The sequence below is a fragment of the Sceloporus undulatus genome, chromosome 2 (assembly GCF_019175285.1).
Source record: "Sceloporus undulatus isolate JIND9_A2432 ecotype Alabama chromosome 2, SceUnd_v1.1, whole genome shotgun sequence".
Taxonomy (NCBI): domain Eukaryota; kingdom Metazoa; phylum Chordata; class Lepidosauria; order Squamata; family Phrynosomatidae; genus Sceloporus; species Sceloporus undulatus.
This window is the reverse complement of record NC_056523.1, coordinates 290,293,384-290,312,874: the sequence shown is the minus strand read 5'-3', so window position 1 is coordinate 290,312,874 and position 19,491 is coordinate 290,293,384. Positions and strand designations below refer to the sequence as shown.

At 45.2% G+C, this 19,491-nt stretch overlaps 2 protein-coding genes across 6 annotated transcripts in view; both read right to left on the bottom strand.

Annotated features, from left to right (window-relative positions):
- Positions 1 to 5,366: 5,366 nt before the first annotated feature.
- POLK (DNA polymerase kappa) overlaps positions 5,367 to 19,491 on the bottom strand; it is a 56,166-nt gene continuing 42,041 nt past the window's right edge. For all 5 annotated transcript variants that reach the window (XM_042453197.1, XM_042453196.1, XM_042453198.1 and 2 more), the window contains 4 exons: positions 18,374 to 18,545; positions 9,704 to 10,531; positions 7,295 to 7,346; positions 5,367 to 6,818 (listed from right to left, as the gene is read on the bottom strand). In XM_042453197.1, the coding sequence (XP_042309131.1) occupies positions 6,734 to 6,818; positions 7,295 to 7,346; positions 9,704 to 10,531; positions 18,374 to 18,545 (1,137 nt within the window). In that variant the 3' untranslated portion in view covers positions 5,367 to 6,733. The remainder of the gene's footprint in view (positions 6,819 to 7,294; positions 7,347 to 9,703; positions 10,532 to 18,373; positions 18,546 to 19,491) is intronic.
- Positions 11,368 to 14,635, bottom strand: LOC121923083. Its single transcript, XM_042453194.1, has one exon. It carries the CDS (start codon positions 14,362 to 14,364, stop codon positions 11,500 to 11,502), a length of 2,865 nt encoding a protein of 954 aa, XP_042309128.1. The 5' UTR covers positions 14,365 to 14,635; the 3' UTR covers positions 11,368 to 11,499.

The following is a 19,491-nucleotide window of genomic DNA, read 5'->3' as shown; positions in this document are numbered from 1 at the left end:
CCAGAAACAGACCCAGAGAGAGAGAGAGAGAGAGAGCTCTTGCAGCCCCTTCCAGGCTCCCGGGAAGAAAGCTTTCCTCCTAGACCCAAGTCCACTTTCCTGAGCAAATGCATCTGAGGAAGGAGAGGGAAGGAAGGCCCTGAAGGGAGGCTCCTGCTGCCCACTTCTTTCTTTCTTCCTTTCTTCCAGGGAGTCTCAAAGGGGCTGCAAAAGACTGCTCAGATTTCTTCAAAGATGCAGTCTGGAAAGAGATCTTTGTAGCTCCTTTGAGTCTCACTGCAAGAAAGAAGTTGGAGGCTCCTATTTGTAGAATTCAAAGATACACAGCTCCACTCCACCAAATGCCTCTGAGGAAGGAAGGAAGGAAGGAAGGAAGGAAGGAAGGAAGCTAGCTCAAGTCTAGAAAGGAAAGCTCACCATGCCGATGCCCACTTCTTTCCTTCCATGCATGAGTCTCAAGGAGGCTACCAGATCTCTTTCCAGACTGGCCAGAGTTCTTCCAACTCTATGATTCTGTCATTCTTCAAAGATATTGCCCTGTTAGTTTGTAGAATCAGACTGGACAGAGATCTTTGTGGCCCCTTTGAGACTCACTGAAAGAAAGAAGTTGGCACAGCATGAGCTTTCCTAGACTACTTCTTCAGATGCCATCTGCAGAAGGAGGCTAAAGTCTAGGAAAGCTCACCCTGCCAACTTGTCTCTTTCATTATGTCTCAAAGGGGCTGCAACAAGGTCTCTTTCCAGACTGGTCATATTTGTTGTTATGCCTTCAAGTCATTTCCAACTTATGGCCACTCTAAGGCAAACTGATCATGGGGTTTTCTTTGCCAGATTGGTTCTGCGGGGCTTTGCCATTGCCTTACTGAGGCTGAGAGAGTGTGAGTTGCCCAAGGCAGGGTGACCAGATGTCCTAGCCACAAAGGGGAACAAGGTGCCATAAAATGTAGGACATTCAAGAAAAATGTAAGGCAAACCCAAAGAAAAGAAAATATAAATTCAGGCTTGTCATGCTCAAAATGGAGGGCATCTTGGAATTGCTCCTGGACAGAAGATAGACATGTAGGCCATGTCCTGGAAAAGGAGAACATCTACTTACCCTGAATACAATAACATCCAAAATCCACAAAATGGTGATAACTTTATGAGGCCAATCAAAATGCACAAAATATCGATCACAAGCTTTCCAAGCTCCACCTGCTTCTTCATCAAGCAAAGGTGTTAAAAATCATTCAGGAGGGGGAAATGGAGATGTTAGTCATAGGCCTGCATTTTATCAAAAGGTTGTTGGTGTTGTTGTGAGTACAGGGGGATAGCAATGTAGGAGGCTACTCCTCCTTCTATTCAGTTTACAAGGGAATCTTGTAGCACCTTTGGGACTAACTGTGCAAGAGAAATTGTAGCATGACTAGGGCTGCATCTGCACTGCAAAAATAATGCAGTTTGGCATCACTTTAGCTGCCATGGCTCTGTGCTATGGATTTCTGGGATTTGTGGTTTTGTGAGATATTTAGCCTTCTCTGTCAGAGTGCTGCAGATACAGCCTTAGTCTCACATTTGCTATACGATCCCTTTGCATACTGATATTCCAGACTAGCATGGCTATGTCTCTTATTTTATTTGGTATAAGCCTTTGTAGCCTGAAGCCAAAGCTGTAGCTATGGGAGAGGGCCAAAATGAGAGGACCCCCACATATCAGTTCTGCTTCACAAAATGGAAATTTTCTCATCTTCAAATTTTTAGAGTTGCAATCTAAAGGAAAAATTCACAGTGTCTGTGAGTCAGTATTCTTATAGGGGGAAGAAATCCCTTATTTAACTCCCATAACTAAATCCCAGGCCCACTTCACTGGATGCGAGGGAGCTGGAATTCACAAAAAGCTATGTCAAATAATCTTGTTTGCCTTTAAAGTGCCAGAATATTTTCTGCATTAGACAAACAATGCCTATACCCTTGGAAGTTTTAGATAAGGACATGTATTCCAGACATGACATGACAGAAGTACCTGGCAGAAAATAGTGAGAGGAAAAAGCCTGTAATGTCGTACAAGTGTCATTTCTTACTCAAGTGCGTCTACAGATAGTCCTGATGGATTGCTGTGGAAGCACAAGGAGCCAAGTGCAAAATGGAATATAATCCTGTTTTTCCAAAGGAATTGTTATGCAGAATCGACTTACCTAAACCCAATGGAACAGCAGATATGAAGGAACTAGACATGAGAGTTGAGTGTAAAAGTTAAGATGGTCCATGCCGTAGCATTCCCCATCTCTATTATGGTTGTGAAAGTAGGAAGAAAATCAACTCATTTGAGACAGAGTGCTGGAGAAGAGATCTACAGATACTGTGGGCTGCTAAAAAGACAATCCAGTGGATCCTAGAACAAATCAGGTCTGAGCTCTCCCTAGAAGGCAAGATGATTAAATTAAAGCTGCCGTACTTTGGCCATATCATGAGAAGACATGACTTGCTAGAAAAGATAATAATGCTTGTTAAGGTGGCGAGTAGGAAAAGAGGAGGACCACATTCCAGATGGATGGATAGATGAAACCAGGGAAGCCACAGCCCTGAGTCTGCAAGACCTTGAGCAGGGCTGTTGATAAGGGTATGCAATTTTGTAAACCGCCTTGATCCTTTGGAAAGGTGGTATATAAATATTATTATTATTATTATTATTGTTGTTGTTGTTGTTGTTGTTGTTAACTCGGAGGTCTCTCATTTATAAGGTTGCTATAAATCTAAGCGGACTTGAAAACAACTAACAACAACAGGAAGCCTATTAAAGTAAATGGATATAAAGATACCTATTTGCAAAGGCTTCAACATGGAAAAGAAAGAGCCCTATGCTGGAACTAGGTGGACAATGGCAAAAAAGGGGGAGGGGTCTCCATGGATCAGCCATTGACTATTAAGTTACTATTAAGTCATTAAGTTACTAATTGCACATCCCAGTGGCATTTTTGGTTCACATATGTAGCACGTATTTCTCAATGTCTTAGATCAGCAATGGGCAACTGTGGAAGATGAGCAATTTTCAAAGAAGTAGTGTTAGTCTCTTGTGGCATAAAAAGGAGGAGGGGGGAGGAATGTAGCAGCACCTTTAAGACTAACTGGTTTTCATTTTTGCATGAACTTTTGTGGATATAAACCCACTTCTTTGGACACGTACAGTGATAATAAAAGCTCAGATATAAAACATATACAGTATACATATACAGTCGGCCCTTCTTATACACGGATTTTTTATACACGGATTTAAGCATACACGGTTTGAAAATGTTCCAAAACAGTATAAATTTACCTCGATTTTCCATTTTTTATAAGGGACACCATTTTGCTATGCCATTATATTTAATGGGATTTAGCATACACGGATTTTGTTATACACGGGGGATCTTGGAACCAAACCCCAGCGTATAACAAGGGTCCACTGTACACAGTTGTGGGAGAGGGTGGAAGTAATGAGATCCAGAAGGATGCAATCATGGATGACTAAAAGGTTGTATTAGCCCTCCAGGAGACCTTGGCTGCACCTGTACCTGCCAAAAGATTGCCCCCAAACACCCTCTATGGGTCATAGATATTTTGAACCAAATTATCTTTTTGAAAAAAAATGATTGCTGGGGCTAGGGTTTGGGGAGGTCCAGAAGTGTGAAAATGCTCCACACACCCACTAGAGATCACTTTTGGGCATTTGGAACAAAACAGTTTTGAGCCCTGGTGGCTACATGCTGTCCACACTTTGCCCACCCATTTTAGACTGACATCAAGCATTCAGGCTAGTTCCAGGCATCCTGACCAGTATGCACAATCCTGAACTGCAAGTTTTTGGATGCTGTGAAAATGGAGTGGATGCCTAACCCCTGAGACAGGGACTCTTTTGGATCTTTCCCAGGTGACTGGCACTTTCAAAGCCCGTAACAGTCATAATCTGTCACACATTTCCTTGTTGTTTTCTACAGAATGCTGTGGACTGGAGATAGCACTCAACTGTCTTCTCTCATTAGGTGACTGACACTGACTGCCAAGTGCCATGTGACTCACACAGTAACTAAAACGAAGAAATGAGACAGAATACAAGGGCCATCTTGGTTCTGAAATTTGGAAACTACTATAGGGCCTTCTCCCAGCTGAAGAAGGGAATAAAATGCAGCTATCGTTATCATCATGCCGTAAGACTCAGTCCAAATACATGACTACACTGTTCCATCATTCATGAGGATTATGATTTAAAACATTTTCCTATCGTATTTGTGCTAATTTTACACCCTCTAAACAAACACTGGAAAAGGTGACTCAGTGTGAAAGTAAATATGAATGAGAATGTGGAACATATATGAAAAATAGAGGTAAGATTTCCAAGTACTATCCAGGATGCAGCTCATTTTTCAGAGTTTTAGATATTTAATCAGTTGTCCCAGAAAAAAAAATGTGTTTGTAAGATGTTATGGATACACAAGTGCCTTTCAGTTTCTTCCATGTTTAATGAAAAAGCAGTGGGAGGTTACAAGCAAAAGAGGATGTGCTTCATGCCTAAAGTTAGCCTTTTTTTCTGTTTAAGATCAGCTCCTGGAAGAAAAAGATTGACTGGAAAAACAAGTCAAGAGAAGGGGGTTAGGCAGCCTCCCTCCTCCCTTTTTACTCAATATTTAATTTACTATAAGTTTAAAAAAAAAAAGAACAAGGGTAATGTTTCTTTCAAACATTACTGCCTAATACAGGACACATTCAGTATGAAAAGTATTTCAGAGGGTTTGGGGATGGGTTTTTTCATTTTTTTAGGTATGTGCCTTTACGCCATTTCCAGCTTATGACAACCCCACTACAGGATTTTCCTAGCAAGATTTGTTCAGAGGGGGTTTTGCCTTTGTCTTCCTCTGAAGCTGAAAATGTGGTTTATTCCAGATCACCCAGTGGATTTCCATGGTTGAGCAGGAATTTGAACCCTGGTTTCCCAGGTTCCTAATCTGATACTGAAACCACTACATCACGCTTGCTTGATTTCTCACCTGTGGTTACCATGTGAGTGCTTAAAAACAAAGCTATCGTATAGCTATAAACGTGTCAAGTTGATCTTTAGGGTGGGCCTGCTTGATTGGCCTGGGAGTTTACAACAAAAGAAGTGGGCTGTAGTCCTTGGCAACTTGCCCTGAAATAAGTTGGTTAGTTTTTAAGGTGCTTTTTCTTTTCATTCCTAGTATTCTTTGAAATAAGGAGACCTAATGGCAAGGTGGAGGTGGAGCTGACAAATAATGGATGATGATTTCAGAGCAATTTGCAACCACAACTATACCTATTCCACAAGGATGAACTGGTCAGGCTATGGGACAGACTGACCAGGTAGGAAATCTAAAAGAAACTTTTACTGCAAATTCAGAAAAATAAAAGTGCATTTTTAATAGCATACAAATATTCTACGAAGCTTATTATTATTTTGCATCACAGTGAGATTCACAATTATGGAAATGAAGCTTGATAAAAACTGCTTTGGACATTATATTACATTGCAATTTAAATTTAAAATACATACATAATTTATGTAAAGACAAAAATATATTAATATTTAGACATGCAAACTGCTTTCTTAATATTCTTTAAAATATGATGGGTAAAATTCACATATAAGTTACATGCCCCTGATCCTAACCAACCATTAAGGAATGCATTATTTAGAATACTGACGTAATCATAATAAGCTGCACACAGACAAGGCTTATTTCATTATACAATTTCCTAACTTGATTTTCGTATACTGAATTTGTTTACACCAGAATAGTCTTACTGCAGTCAGGGGATCTAATTCTATAAATAAATTGCTTCTTTAACATGATCAGCCATTCTGGGAAGGCGAAACACATTTTTGGCTAACTACTGAAAATGGTTTTCTACAAAGCCACATAACATAAAAGGTACAGGCAAAAAAACCACAGGTCTTTTCTAGTGGGTTTGGGATGATGGTAAGTGCTAACAGGGCATTAACAAAACGTAACGAAACAAAACAAAAGCTGTATTCAATTAAAATAAAACAGCCTAGAAGTAAAAGTGTATCAGTTTGCCTGCATTTGAGGTAGAAAAGCAGGATAAAGTTTATTTATCTGCTTTATATTAATTTAGTCCAGTCAGTGTGGTACATTAAATGCTGACAAGTTATACACAAGAAAGCAAATTTTCTCTGTACATTAACAAGTTAGGATTTTATCTGCTGGGTGTGCATGTGTGTTTGTGGTTGCATACAGATGAGACTCTTAAATGTCAGTGTTTACTGTGCTAAGTGTACTGCATGACTACAAAGTACCATCACTTTCTGCAATAATTTTTATATAGCACAGTAGAAGATAAGCAGTTTTAAATCTTGGCTTTACTGATCAGATTATCAAAAACTCATATTAACATCATATCCTTTATGAAGTGCATCTGTTCATTACCAAATGAAAGTGTAATCATTTCACTTTTCTAACATATCCATGAGTAATGAAACTGACAACCACTACTAACAAGATATATTGGGAGCTGCTGACTACAGTGCATTTTCATTCTTCATTCTTTCTTCAAATCAGTACATCTTCATTCTTCAAAATGTTACTGCAAGGCAACTGTCTGAGGGCAAAATAGTCTTTTGATTAGTGCAAAATCATGTATAAAATACATAAACAATGAAAATAGCTTGAGCAAAATGTTTTACAGTCACACTATAGTACTGTAAAAGCGATCAAAATGTTTTCTTTAAAATATGCTATACTCATTTGAAAAATGATTCTATGGTGCACTTGGAATTGGTTGATTTGGCTTTTTTGGATGTTGACTGTTGAAGTATTTTTCCAGCTCTGAAATGGAAAAAGAAATCACTAATTAAATTAAGCAGCTAGATTAATAGAATAGTTAATAATAATAATAATAATAATAATAATTGTTTTAATTTATATTTCCCGCCTCTCCTATGGATCAAAGCGGCATTAGATCGGTAAAATAATACAATACAAATACAAAATATAATCAATAAAATACTAATACTGAAATACAAACATTTCTATTAGTTCTATAAAATGGCAGAGTCATCGGATAATCAAACAATTGTAATCACAAGTGGAGCATTTAGTCATGATCTCTTATATAGAATCCGGTGGATAAGCCCGCTGGAAGGGATCCGTTTTAAGTGCCTTCTTAAAGGCATCTAAGGTGGTAATAAGACGGATCTCTTACAGTAGATCATTCCACAATTTAGGAGCCGTGGCAGTGAATGCCCTATTCTAAATGACACATTCTAAATGCTCAAATGAAAGTTATTTAGCTTACAACCTACCGTTTTGTTCCTATTGTGGAAGCTGTACTATGTTGCTCTCTGTCCAAAGTTCCTGGAAAAATGTGAAAAAATCCAATGTTTAAATTGAAATGTAGAATGTATTATGTGAGGATTATAATTATATATGGTGGGACCTCACAAAACATGGAAAGTGACAATTCATTAGTTTGTGTTTCTGCATGCATTTCAGCTTTGCTCCCTCTTCCCACTAGCCATTACCCCAACTCCTTCAGTATGACATTTCTCACCATTTCCCAGTTCAACTCCCTTCTCCATATGAAGGATTGGGAACATGTGCCCCCTTCCCAAGTTGTTGCTCAACTGGTGATTTTCAGGAATATGTCTGTTTTTTACCCCAGTTAAGATTGCAGTTAAAGCTCTGCAGCCAGTTTGGGAACAAGAGAACAAATGGAATAAGGTCTCACTGAGAGCACAGTTCCAAAGAGGCCAAGCCAACTGACTGGCTACAAGCAGTTCAGGTATGAAGGTGGGTGTAGTAAGCGAGTGCACAGGAAGCACACAATAGAACTGTAATCTGAGACTCAAGCAAATCTGAAACTAGATGTTCAAGATGCCTGAGTATATTTAACTAATTATGCTCCCAAACAAATTATGGGATGCTTGTGCTCGAGAATAGCGATGGTAACAGATCTCTCTGTCCTGATGAGGACAGGGCTACCTCATTCTAATCCTAGTTTTGGAGAGGAAGGCAGTACAGGAGTCCTTTGTACCATGCCCAATCTCCTCCTTTGTCATCTTTCATATCTGTTTGTTGGTGATACAGTTGGCAATATATATAGTGTAGAACTTCCAGATCTAAAAACTATTTAAAGCAATATTTGGGATACATTTTTAAAAATGTTCTATACTTTAATGATATCATTAATGGTTATATTATAAACTGTACATACAAAATATAAGCTACATTAAACCATATCTTTCTTTCACTGATCTACTTCCATGATTCAGGAAATTATGTGTAGAGAAAATGAAATATACTACATTAATACCAGCAGTACTCGATGGTATTCATATTATTCAGTTTGCTGTATACAAGATTAAATTTCATATGTTATGAATTATTCATAACATATACAAGTTCTAGAGCTGCGCTTGTATTCCTCAAGATGTACCACTAGTACTTCATTTAATAAAATGAGAATACTGTATTTTCCGGCGTATAAGGTGACGGGGGTATAAGACGACCCTCCACGTCGTCCACCGGCAGCATCCTTGGCCTGCCCTCAGGGGGTCTCGGGCCAGCTGGAGGGGGCCTCTCTGGAGACCTGAGAGAGGATCCTTGGCGGCTGGGCTCTTGCCGCCATTTTTTTTCAAAAGGCGGCGGGAAAGCGGCTCCAGAGACGGCCGGGCCAAGGCAAAGAGCCGGCCCCTTACTTCTCTGCGCCGCTGCCGCCAGGGATCCTCCGATCCTCCAGCAGCTTCAAAAGTCCTCTGTGGAAGCCGCCGCCGCCAGCCGGGATTCTCCGCTCCTCCAGCAGCTTCCGCGGAGGACTTCTGAAGCTGCTGGAGGATCGGAGGATCCCTGGCGGCAGCGGTGCGGAGAAGTAAGGGGCCAGCTCTTTGCCTCGGCCCGGCCAGCTCTGGAGCCGCTTCCCTGCCGCTTTTTGAAAAAAATGGCAGCGAGAGCCCAGCTGCCGCAGATCCTCTCTCAGGCCTCCAGAGAGGCCCCCTCCAGCCGGTGCGAGTGCCAGCTGGCTAGGAGAGGACCCAGAAAGGACCCCAGAGACAGGGAGGAGGCTATGCCATTCGCCTGTCTCTGGGGTATAATTCCGGCGCATAAGGCAGACTTCAAGAGTCGCCTTATACGCTGGAAAATATGGTAAATGTGAGAACATTGAAAGTCCAGATAAGCCAAGATATGCTCAACTCTGCATTTAGTGGGTGATTCACTAGACTTTTTAAGGATTACTTGGATAAGTACAGCTGACATGCTAATACATGAGTATTGATTTATTAGAGGTAGGAAGAATTCATGCTAGAACTTCTATACAATCTAATCAAAATAGAGAGCTGGCTACTTTTGTTTTCCATATTACCTGTACATTCATATCCTAGTTCATCTAGGGCTGCTGCCATACTGAAGAATTAATGCAATTTGACACTGCTTTAATTGTCATGGCTTTATCCTATACAAGGTTGGGATTTGTGGTTTGCTGTGGCTACAGAGCTCTCCAACAGACCAGACTGAATACCTCTCAAACTACAAATCCCAAAATTCCATAACATTTCTGAAGAGAAAACTAAACAGTTGCTTCACAAAATGGGAAACAGCCATCTTATTTAGGCAGGCTTCAAATAAATTCAACTGCTAAACTATATTTCCAAGGATCTTCAAAATATATCTTTAAAACAAAACAAAAATTAATGTCTGATAAACTAAATACCTACCAGCACTACTGGAATTTTCAGTCAGCTGCTTAATGATGCCTTTGTTTAAGCAGATATCCACATGCCTATTAAACAATGCAAGGTCTTTTGTTTTTTGTTCTAAGTTGCAGACTGGACACACTAAAATCTTGTTGTCACTCATGTAAGAAAAACATGGCAACTTGATTTCTGTACATTTGGGTTCTTCAAAATATTCTCTTTTTTCCACTGATGAGACTTCAGATGTTAAATCCTGCTTTTCGTGCATACCAGATGCGCGGTCACTAGAAATGATACACCTGCTCTCATTATTGTGTTCATTATTTTGCACTATAGAACAAATATCCATGCTAGTATTGGTAGCATAATCCACTACATAATTTGCCTGTACTTCAGTCCCTTGGTTACTTGCATTATCTTTCTGACAGTCTTTCTTCTTGCTGTATAATGACAGATCACTTGTATTCTCCCATGCTTTGCTGTTATTCATACTTTTTGCATCATCTTTTCCTGATGTTCCACTAAGGCACTTATCAATGTGCCTATTAAATGCCTCTAAACTGCTATCTTGATGCTCTTCAAAGCAAACTGGGCAAATGAAGAACTGGCATTCATTATACTTTGCTTGATCTACTGATGATGTGACTGATGCCATATCTTGTTGTCTTGTAGCTCGTTTTTTATTGAAAAAACTTTCTCTATCAGGCGGTCTTGGAAAATTTTCCTCCACAGATTTTCTTGAAAAGAGCTTAGAAGCACTGACTTGTTTTCCTGGCTCTAAGAAATTAACAATGCTCTTTTGTTGATATTTCTTTTCATCTTCAGTTAGAAAACCTGATACCCGTACACCTGAAGATGACAAACAAGTTACATAAAATTGAAAGGCAACAGAATTAAAATGTATCAAAATCAACTAAATTTAGGTACCTGAATTTAGTAATCTAAACTGCTACATGAAAATAGATCATTTGAATAAAATTGATTATGAAACTCTAGGACCTACAGTAGGTCCTTGGTATACGCTGGAGTTTGGATCCAGGACTGCTGTAGATACCAAAATCCGTGGATGCTCAAGTGAACAGTGGAATAGTGAAATGCCATCTCTTATATCAACAACAAAATCAAAGTTTACTTTTTGGATTTTTTAAAAAAGTATATTCAAGCCATGGATGGTTGAATCTGTGGATACGGAGAGACAACTGTACATGCTATTCCAAGGACTGAAATTGATCCAGAACTTGCATTTAGTCTCTGCTGAAACTAATGAAATGTATGCTAGTCATTACAAACTTTTCAGACCAGTTTCAACAGAGCCTAAGTGTGAATAAGTTTCCATGCATTATGAATTTTGCTGCTTATAAAACATAACAGCACATCAACCACAAATTTCATACAATTGTGCATGCATATACACCTTATACTTACTTTTAAAAAAATGGAACGTTGGACTTACCTGAGAGACGTCCCTTTACAGCAGAGAAGGTACGAGCATCCTGACTTCAGGTGGCTCCGCCCATTGGCTCCTGGTAGGCAGGTAGGAAACAAAGAACAAAAGGAATGACCGGGCCCTGGCCCCCTCGCCCTTGCGGGCGGAGCTACCCAGGAACCCCAGTCGATTTTAAGCCGAGACACAAGTATAAAAGTGGTCTTGAAAACTAAAACCGCCCACCCGCGCCAGTAGGCAGAGCAGGGTGGGGAGGATGCTCGTACCTTCTCTGCTGTAAAGGGACGTCTCTCAGGTAAGTCCAACGTTCCATTTAGCAGCAGAGAAGGAGCCGAGCATCCTGACTTCGGGATTTAGAAAAGCAGGCTAGATACTAGGGAGGGCTGACTGGCGCGGAGGGCGGATCTGATAGCACATGTTGCAACACCCTCCGGCCAAAGGCCGCCTCCGCTGACTGGAAGAGGTCAAGTTTATAGTGTCTGGTGAAGGTCGACGGAGACTTCCAAGTGGCCGCTCTGCAGATTTCAGCCAACGGAGCGTTGGTGGTCAGGGCCGCGGAGGTAGCCGCACTTCTCGTCGAGTGAGCGGTGATGTCCGTTGGTGGTTGTAGTTTGAGTGACTTGTAGCACTGGACGATACACTGTTTGATCCACCTTGCTAAGGTAGGGCGTGACACCTTCTTGCCCTTGGAGTTAGGTCGAAAGGATACAAATAGCGACTCCGATCTCCTGAAAGTGGCTGTTCTCTTCAGGTAGATTTTTATGGCTCTGCGAACATCGAGAGTATGCCAGCACTTTTCAAGGTCTTCCTTGGGCCGGGGGCAGAAGGACGGGAGGACGATGTCCTGGGCGGTGTGGAAGACCGAGTTGACTTTAGGGATAAAGGTTGGGTCAGGTCTGAGGAGAATAGAGTCAGGCCTGATGATGCACAATTCTTTGCGGACGGATAGGGCACCAATTTCGGACACGCGCCTTGCTGACGTGAGTGCCGTCAGTAACAGTGTCTTGAGGGTCAGGAACTTGAGGGGTACCTCCCTCAGTGGCTCGAAAGGCGGGATGGTCAAGGCCTTGAGGACTTTATGTAGGTCCCAGGACGGGAATCGATGCTTCGTTGGGGGCGCCTTGTTGGCGACCCCCTTGAGCAGCCTGCGGATATGGGGGTGTCGGGATATCCTGGCTGCGTCGTCATGGGGCAGAATGGAGGTGATGGCTGCCACTTGTCTCTTGACGGTGTTGGGCCGCAGGCCCTGGAGGAAGCCATCCTGCAAGAACTGGAGTAGTGTCGGGACAGAGATCTTGATGAAGTCCTTGTTCTTGACCTTGCACCACCTCCTGAATGTCCTGAAGGTGTACTCGTAGATTCTATTTGTAGATTGGCGTCTCGAAGCGAGAATGGAGTCAACCACTTCCGGGGAGTAGCCGTATCCGTTCAGCATGCGGCGTTCAATTTCCAGGCGTGAAGCCGTAGCCAGGCTGGGTCTGGGTGATGGATCTGCCCTTGCGCGAGGAGATCCGGCCTGAGTGGAAGGGCGAACCCTTGAGTTGCCATGGCGAGAATCTCTGAGAACCAGGGCCGCCGCGGCCACGCTGAAGCCACGAGGATGACCTGCGCGTTGGTCCTGCGTATCCTGGCTAGGAGCTTCGTGAGCAGCGGAGTCGGCGGGAAGGCGTAGAGGAGGCCCGGAGGCCAGTGGCAGTTGAGGGCGTCCATCCCTTCGGCCCCTTCCGTCCGGAACCTTGAGAGAAACCTGGGAGTCTTGGCATTGGCGGGGGAGGCGAACAGGTCCAGTATGGGTTGGCCGAGTCTGTCCGTGATGATCTGGAAGGTCTGAGGGTGGAGACTCCACTCTCCCTGGTCGATGTCTATTCTGCTCAGCCAGTCGGCTTTTGAGTTTAGGGATCCTTGAAGGTGCTCGGCCTCCAGAGCTAAGAGGTTGGCCTCTGCCCACGTTAGAAGGGATCGAGCCTCGCTCATCAGGGACCTGGACCTGGTTCCCCCTTGACGGTTGACATGGGCCTTGGCTGTGGTGTTGTCTGTCCTGACCAGGACAGACCTCTAGTGGATTGTCTGACTGAAGGCGAGAAGAGAAAGCCGAATTGCCCGGAGTTCCAGCCAATTGATGCTGTGTGTCCGCTCTTCTGGGCTCCATTTGCCCTGGGCTAGCTGTGTGCCGCATACTGCCCCCCAGCCCCGGAGGCTGGCATCCGTGGTGACCTGGACACTCGGGGGTCTCCAAATTTGGCGGCCTCGGTGGACTGCCTTGGACATCCACCAGCGAAACGACTGCCTCACTTCGCTGGAGAGGTGTATCGTCTTGTGCCTCCTGAGGGTAATGGCCCGCTGGTGAGGGAGAAGGAGCCATTGCAGGGGTCTGGAGTGAAATCTTGCCCAGGGAAGGCACTGTATGGCTGTGATCATGAGGCCCTGGAGGTGGGCCAAGAGCTGGAGACTGGGGCGCGCGGTCTCCAGGGCCTTCAAGATGGCGCTCTGTATGGACTGGATGCGGTCTGGAGGTAGGCGTACAGTCCCCGCCTGTGTGTCTATTATGGCCCCCAGATGGTGAATCTGCTGACCTGGGGTCAACGAGCTCTTCTCCAGATTCAGGAGGAAGCCGTGATCCTGGAGGGACTTGAGGATGTGATTGATGTCCTGAGTGCCCTGGAGTCTGGAAGGTGACCGGATGAGAAGGTCGTCGAGGTAGGGGTAGACGTGTAACCGCTGGGTTCTCCAGAGGGCTACCAGTGCTACCATGATCTTGGTGAACACCCTGGGGGAAGAGGCTAGCCCAAAGGGGAGGGCTCTGTACTGGTAATGACGCTTGCCATATCTGAATCTGAGGAACCTCCTTGAGGACGGGTGAATCAAAATATGAAGGTAGGCATCTTGTAGGTCTAGCGAGGAGAGGTAGTCCTCCGGCTGGAGACTGTCTAAGATGGACTTGAGGGTCTCCATTCTGAATTTTTTCTTTAGGACGAATCGGTTGACCCTTCTGAGGTTCAAGATGGCTCTCCAGGATCCGTTTTTCTTGAGAACAAGGAAGAAGGTGGAGTAGCATCCTAGTCCCCTCTCTTGTCTCGGGACAGGTTCGATGGCCTTGATGTGCAGTAGGCGCTCGATGGCATCCAGTAGGAGGCGGTGTTTGTTGGGGTCGGCTGATCTGGGAGACGGTATAAACTTGTCGGGAGGCGTGCGACGGAATATTATCCTGTAGCCCTGACGGATGGTATCCAGGACCCATTTGTCTGAGGTGGATGTCTCCCAAATGTGGCCAAATCCCTGCAGCCTGCCTCCTATTGGAGGAACGCCGTCATTGTGAATTATTCTTGCGGGGTTGTTTGGACCCCGCTCCCTCCTTGGAGGGGAAGGAAGGTTTTGCCTGTTTGTTAAACTTTGAATCTCCCCACTGCGACCTGTTGGGCCTGGGCTCCCTGGCTCGAAAGGAATTGGAGGAAGAGGGGTAGGATGATTGGTTGGAGCGAAAGGAAGAGCGGCCCCTATACTGCCTCTTATCGTCCCTTTTCTTGGAAGTGGGAAGAGCTTTTTTCTTGTCCTTCCCCTCTACTAGCACTGGCTCTAGGGATTCTCCAAATAACTTGGAGCCAAGGAACGGGGTAAAGGCCAGGTTCTGCTTGGACCTGGAATCCACGTTCCAGTTCTTAAGCCAGAACTGTCTGCGGACTGCCACAGCTGCCGCCTGGGCTCGAGCGCACTGCTGGACGGTGTCAAGGGTGCCGTCGGCTGCGAAGGCTGCCGCTCTGGCAATTTTGTTAACAGTTTGCTTAACCCTGGTGTCTGGGCTGGGCAGAAGGTCCAACAGCTGGCGGGACCATTGGAGGCTGGCCCGCATCACCATGGATACGGTGGTCGCGGCCCTGATGGCGATGGATAGGGCCTCATGGGCCTTCTTAAGCGCCCCTTCGGCCCTACGGTCCTCGGGATTTCTGAGAGTGTCCTCCCCGTCTCTAGTGAAAACGGCTGATGAGACGAGCGCCGACACCGGGGCATCGACGGATGGGACCCTGAGTCTGTCCATGACGGCCGGCTGCAGTACGTAGTACTTGCGGGTGATGCCGTGGTTGGCCCTGGCGGAGGCTGGCTTCGCCCACTCGTCTCTAATAATCTGCATGATGTTAAGCGGGCAGGGAATGTGTTGGACCGGAGAGACCGACACTGGGAATAACTCCTCGCTCATCTTAGGGAGGTCTGAATCGGGAGAGGGATCGGTTTGTCCCATGGGTAGGGTGATGCCTAGGGTCTTAGTTGTCTTTTTAATAAGTGGCACATAGTCCTCCTGTTTAAACAGGCGCGAGGACAATTGCGGGTCTGTCTTGGGCTCTCCTTCATCCTGCGACAGTTCGCCCTCCTCTGCCTCCGAGGCTGAGGGGTTGGGAGAGTCCTCCGAGATTTCGTCCTCGGAGGACAGCGTGGTGCGGGGGCGTTTACGGCTAGAAGCCCTATGGTGCCGGGGGCGCTTGGTTGGTGGGAGGAAGGAGCGCTCTGAATCAGAGGAGGAGCCTGAAGCCCCTTCGTCCTCTCCCTCTGAGCCGTGGTTGACAGCTTGGTTTAGAGGGGTCTGACTGGAGGAGGGCTCGCTAGTGTCCAAACCCCCTGCAGGGGAGCTCCGTTTCCTGGACGCTTTGCGTCCCTGTCGCTCCCTGGCCTGGCCCCTGACCTGAGGCTCGCCGGTGGCGGGGGGGATGTCCTCGACCCCCGCGGTGTTGCCGCCGCCCCGCGCAGCTTCGCCCGGCCCCGCCGCCGCGTGTTCGCGGTGGCCGCTGGCCCCTGGTTGGCCAAGATGGCGGTGCCCATGGGCGGCCGCATGGCCAAGATGGCGGCGCCCATGAGCAGCCGCGTGGTGCCGCCGGGGCACTTCCGGGTCTTCCGGAAGTGGGCGGGGTGAGGTTCGCCCAACATGGCGGCCGCCATGAGTCCCTGGAGCGAGGGGAGCGTTGGTCTGGGGGAAACCCGGCGCCATCCCCCACCCCACCGGAAAGGTCTGTGGGAGCATGGGCCCTGGCCACATTAGTAGCGGACCCCCCCCGGGAACGCGGCGGTCCCCCAGGTTGGCATGCTGGCCTCACAGTAGCGCGAGCCTGAGCATTGGTTCCCTCCCTGGGGTGCCCCGGTGGTGGAGGGAGCTTCCTGCTCCAGGAAGGCCCTGAACCACCTCAATATCTGTGGCGGCGGGGAAGAGTTACTCACGTCCTCGCCGGCGTTGGAAAGTAAGGGCTCTCCCTCTTCTGACCACTCCTGGGTCGTCTGGGGGTCCCTTGAGCCGACAGCGGAAGGGAGGCCTTCCTCCGGCCGCTGTGGTCGCGCTTCCACTTCCAGGGGCGCCAATGGAGATGCCGCTCGGCGAGCAGCCGGCAAAGCCGGGGCTGGCCCGGGCAGAGTGGAAGCGAGCTCCCCTGTGGCTCTGGTCTCCCCGTCGGAAGCCATGTCTCCCGCGGGGGGGGAGGGAGAGGGAGGAGGCAGAGAAGCAAAGCCGGGAGCAGGAGAAAGAGGTGCTTTTTTTTTTTTAGAGGGAAGGAAGAGGGAGAGGCTTGGGAAAGAGAGAGAAGGAGGGAGCCAGGCAGGTCTGGGGAGCGGTGAGCTGAGAAAAATCCGTAGCTGGATGAGAGAAACGTCCTACCAGGTGCGAGGCAGGAAGCAGACTGGGGTTCCTGGGTAGCTCCGCCCGCAAGGGCGAGGGGGCCAGGGCCCGGTCATTCCTTTTGTTCTTTGTTTCCTACCTGCCTACCAGGAGCCAATGGGCGGAGCCACCCGAAGTCAGGATGCTCGGCTCCTTCTCTGCTGCTAAACTGACATTTACAGACCACAGATTGTAAAGTGTGGTAATATTTATAAAACTGAACTTGGAACTCAAAACACCCATGCTCCTCTGCTGCCAAAAAAAGTTTTATGTAGCAAAAAATAAGCTAGCATGCTTTGTGCTAAAAGTAGCATTTGCATGTTTGTGGTTTGGCAGTTTCATTTCAAGGAAGGGCTGACTAACAAGACATAGTGAAAGAGAAAGGTATTGTGATTAAAACCCATGAACAATATATAAATAGCCACACAGCATCTTAAATTCTTGAATTTTCCCCTTCATGTTGCCTGGGGTCTTTAAGTTGCATCTCCAAAGTCATGAGACCTCCATTCATTTCTTTTAAGTAAAAGCTCAGATTCTGAAAAATGAAATCCTGCATGGAATTCCCTTGTACACATGTGCTGAGATCCTAGATGAAAGCATACAGATGATAATGCTCTGCATGTCCAACTTTGTGCCCTCTCCCACAACCCCAGGTGTTGACCGGGCCATCTGCTGGGGGGGGGGGAGGGAGGTGACCAGCCATCCCTGGCACTTCTGCAGCCAGGGAGGAAGAAACAAGGTCTCTCTTCCAGATGGTGGGTGACCTTTTTCTCTTCCCTGGCTACAGAACTGCAATTAGGAGAGGCAGTGATTGGTCAGCTCCCCCTCCTGGCCAGTAAATTGTTGTAACAATGTGCCTGAGGGTGTCAGCTGCCTTGGGGAATATTTTTGGATACTGCATGAGGAGGTAGCAAATAGCTCCTTGCATAATATCCAAATACAGGCATGCATGTATGTAATCCCAAACCTATAAGCACTACGTCACTAATAAGACATTAAAACCAGTTTAAAAACATAGCTATTGAAAACAACAAATAAGCAAAAGCCTTTGGGTTAGATCCAAATTTAGATGCACGCAACAGATTTATGCTCGTTTCTACATAACAGCTTCCCAAAAATTATGGGCAGATTCAGAGGAATTTGGTGAACTGGATAAGCTATTTGCAGGGGCTTCATAGAAGGTGCCGGCCGGTTGGGGAAGGATCACCAGTTCTGCCTCAGCTACCTTCCAGCTGGCCTACCCATTCAAGTGGGTGTTCTGATCATCTGTTTAACATTCTCAGGAGCAATGACTACTAGAAGCAACTGTGGGCAAGTCCATTTCACATAGTGAAATTTAGGTCTACCCCACTAGGGAGGGGATTGTTCATACTTAAAGAGTCTCTGATATTTCACATGCAGAAAACTAAACAATTACAAAAAAAAATGCAAATGCTTTTGAAGGGCTTTTTAATTTAATGAAATTATGGTAGCAATTCTTATTAGGACAATATTAATTCTCAGAGCTTTCCAGAACATATCTTTCAAAATGTATGTTCATTCATTTTTTTAAAAAAAAAATTAAGTAAAATGAGTTATAACAAGCTAAAAACAATGCAACTGATAAAATATTTACCCATCAAACGTAGCCGTAAAGGTTGTGGGGCCACATTCTCCATTTCCGATCCAAGCAAATCTTTAGCAACAGCAAATATTTCTTCTTCAGTAGAAATGGTAGACAATACTGTAGTAGCTCTTGTCTTCACTTCAAAGTTTATATTCTTCAACTTTAAAGTTACAGTTCTAGCCTATTAAAATAATAAATCACTTCAAATGGATCTAAATGCATAATGTATGCTCTTAAATTAATTTCTTATCATGGTCTGAATAGGGTAGGAAAAAGGGTGGTTTTTTTATTTGTTTTTTAAAAACCAAAACCATTTTTTTAAACCAGATTTTTTGTGTATGTCTGTTTTGTATTAATATGTAGGACTACACCAAAACAAAATGATTAAAAAGAAGCAACTGACACTGGTTATTGGTCTAATAATGAACAACTGTCAATAAACAGTTGAAGTTAAAAATGTTTAATTTCAAACAGATAATGTTTAATCCAGTTAACAGGCTGGAAAATAGTAATAATAGCCAGACTAAAAAAAAGTACACACAGAGTATGAATAATCAATTAAACAAACCAGGAATGTTGGGTTTTTTAAAAGGTCATTTGGTTTATACCATGGTTTAAACCAACCATTTCTGCTCTGAATACAATTCAAGGTGTCCCGGTCATTGTAAACAACTCTACACAATTTTGGCTCTGTTCACATTCAAGATTATCCTTCATTTATCACATTACTACCAACTGCATTAATGGATGCTGATGACAGATTTTAATTGGCAAATGACTGGGAAGGCAGTTGTTGTTGTTATTTATATCTTATCTTTTTCTCAATTTGGTATTCAAGGCAATTAACAATACATTAAAGAAACGCGGTACAGACTGCGCAAAAGTGCCGTGCTGGTGCCGATTTTAGGGTTAGGGACTGCGCAGCTACTGCACGGTCCCTAACCCTAACACGGTACAGCACTGTAACAATGGCGGCGCCCCGTGTACACAGGCGCCACCATTGTTACATAAACACCGCGCAGCATTCACATATCACTGTGCAGTGCTTACATAACAAGTACGCCAGTGGCACACTCGTTACATTGCACCTTCAATGCAAAAAGAACCCAGCTGTGGCTTCCCTCTGG

Coding starts and splice junctions, on each gene's coding strand:
- LOC121923083 (XM_042453194.1), bottom strand. CDS start 14,364: ATGGGTCCTGGATACCATCCGTCAGGGCTACAGGATAATATTCCGTCG.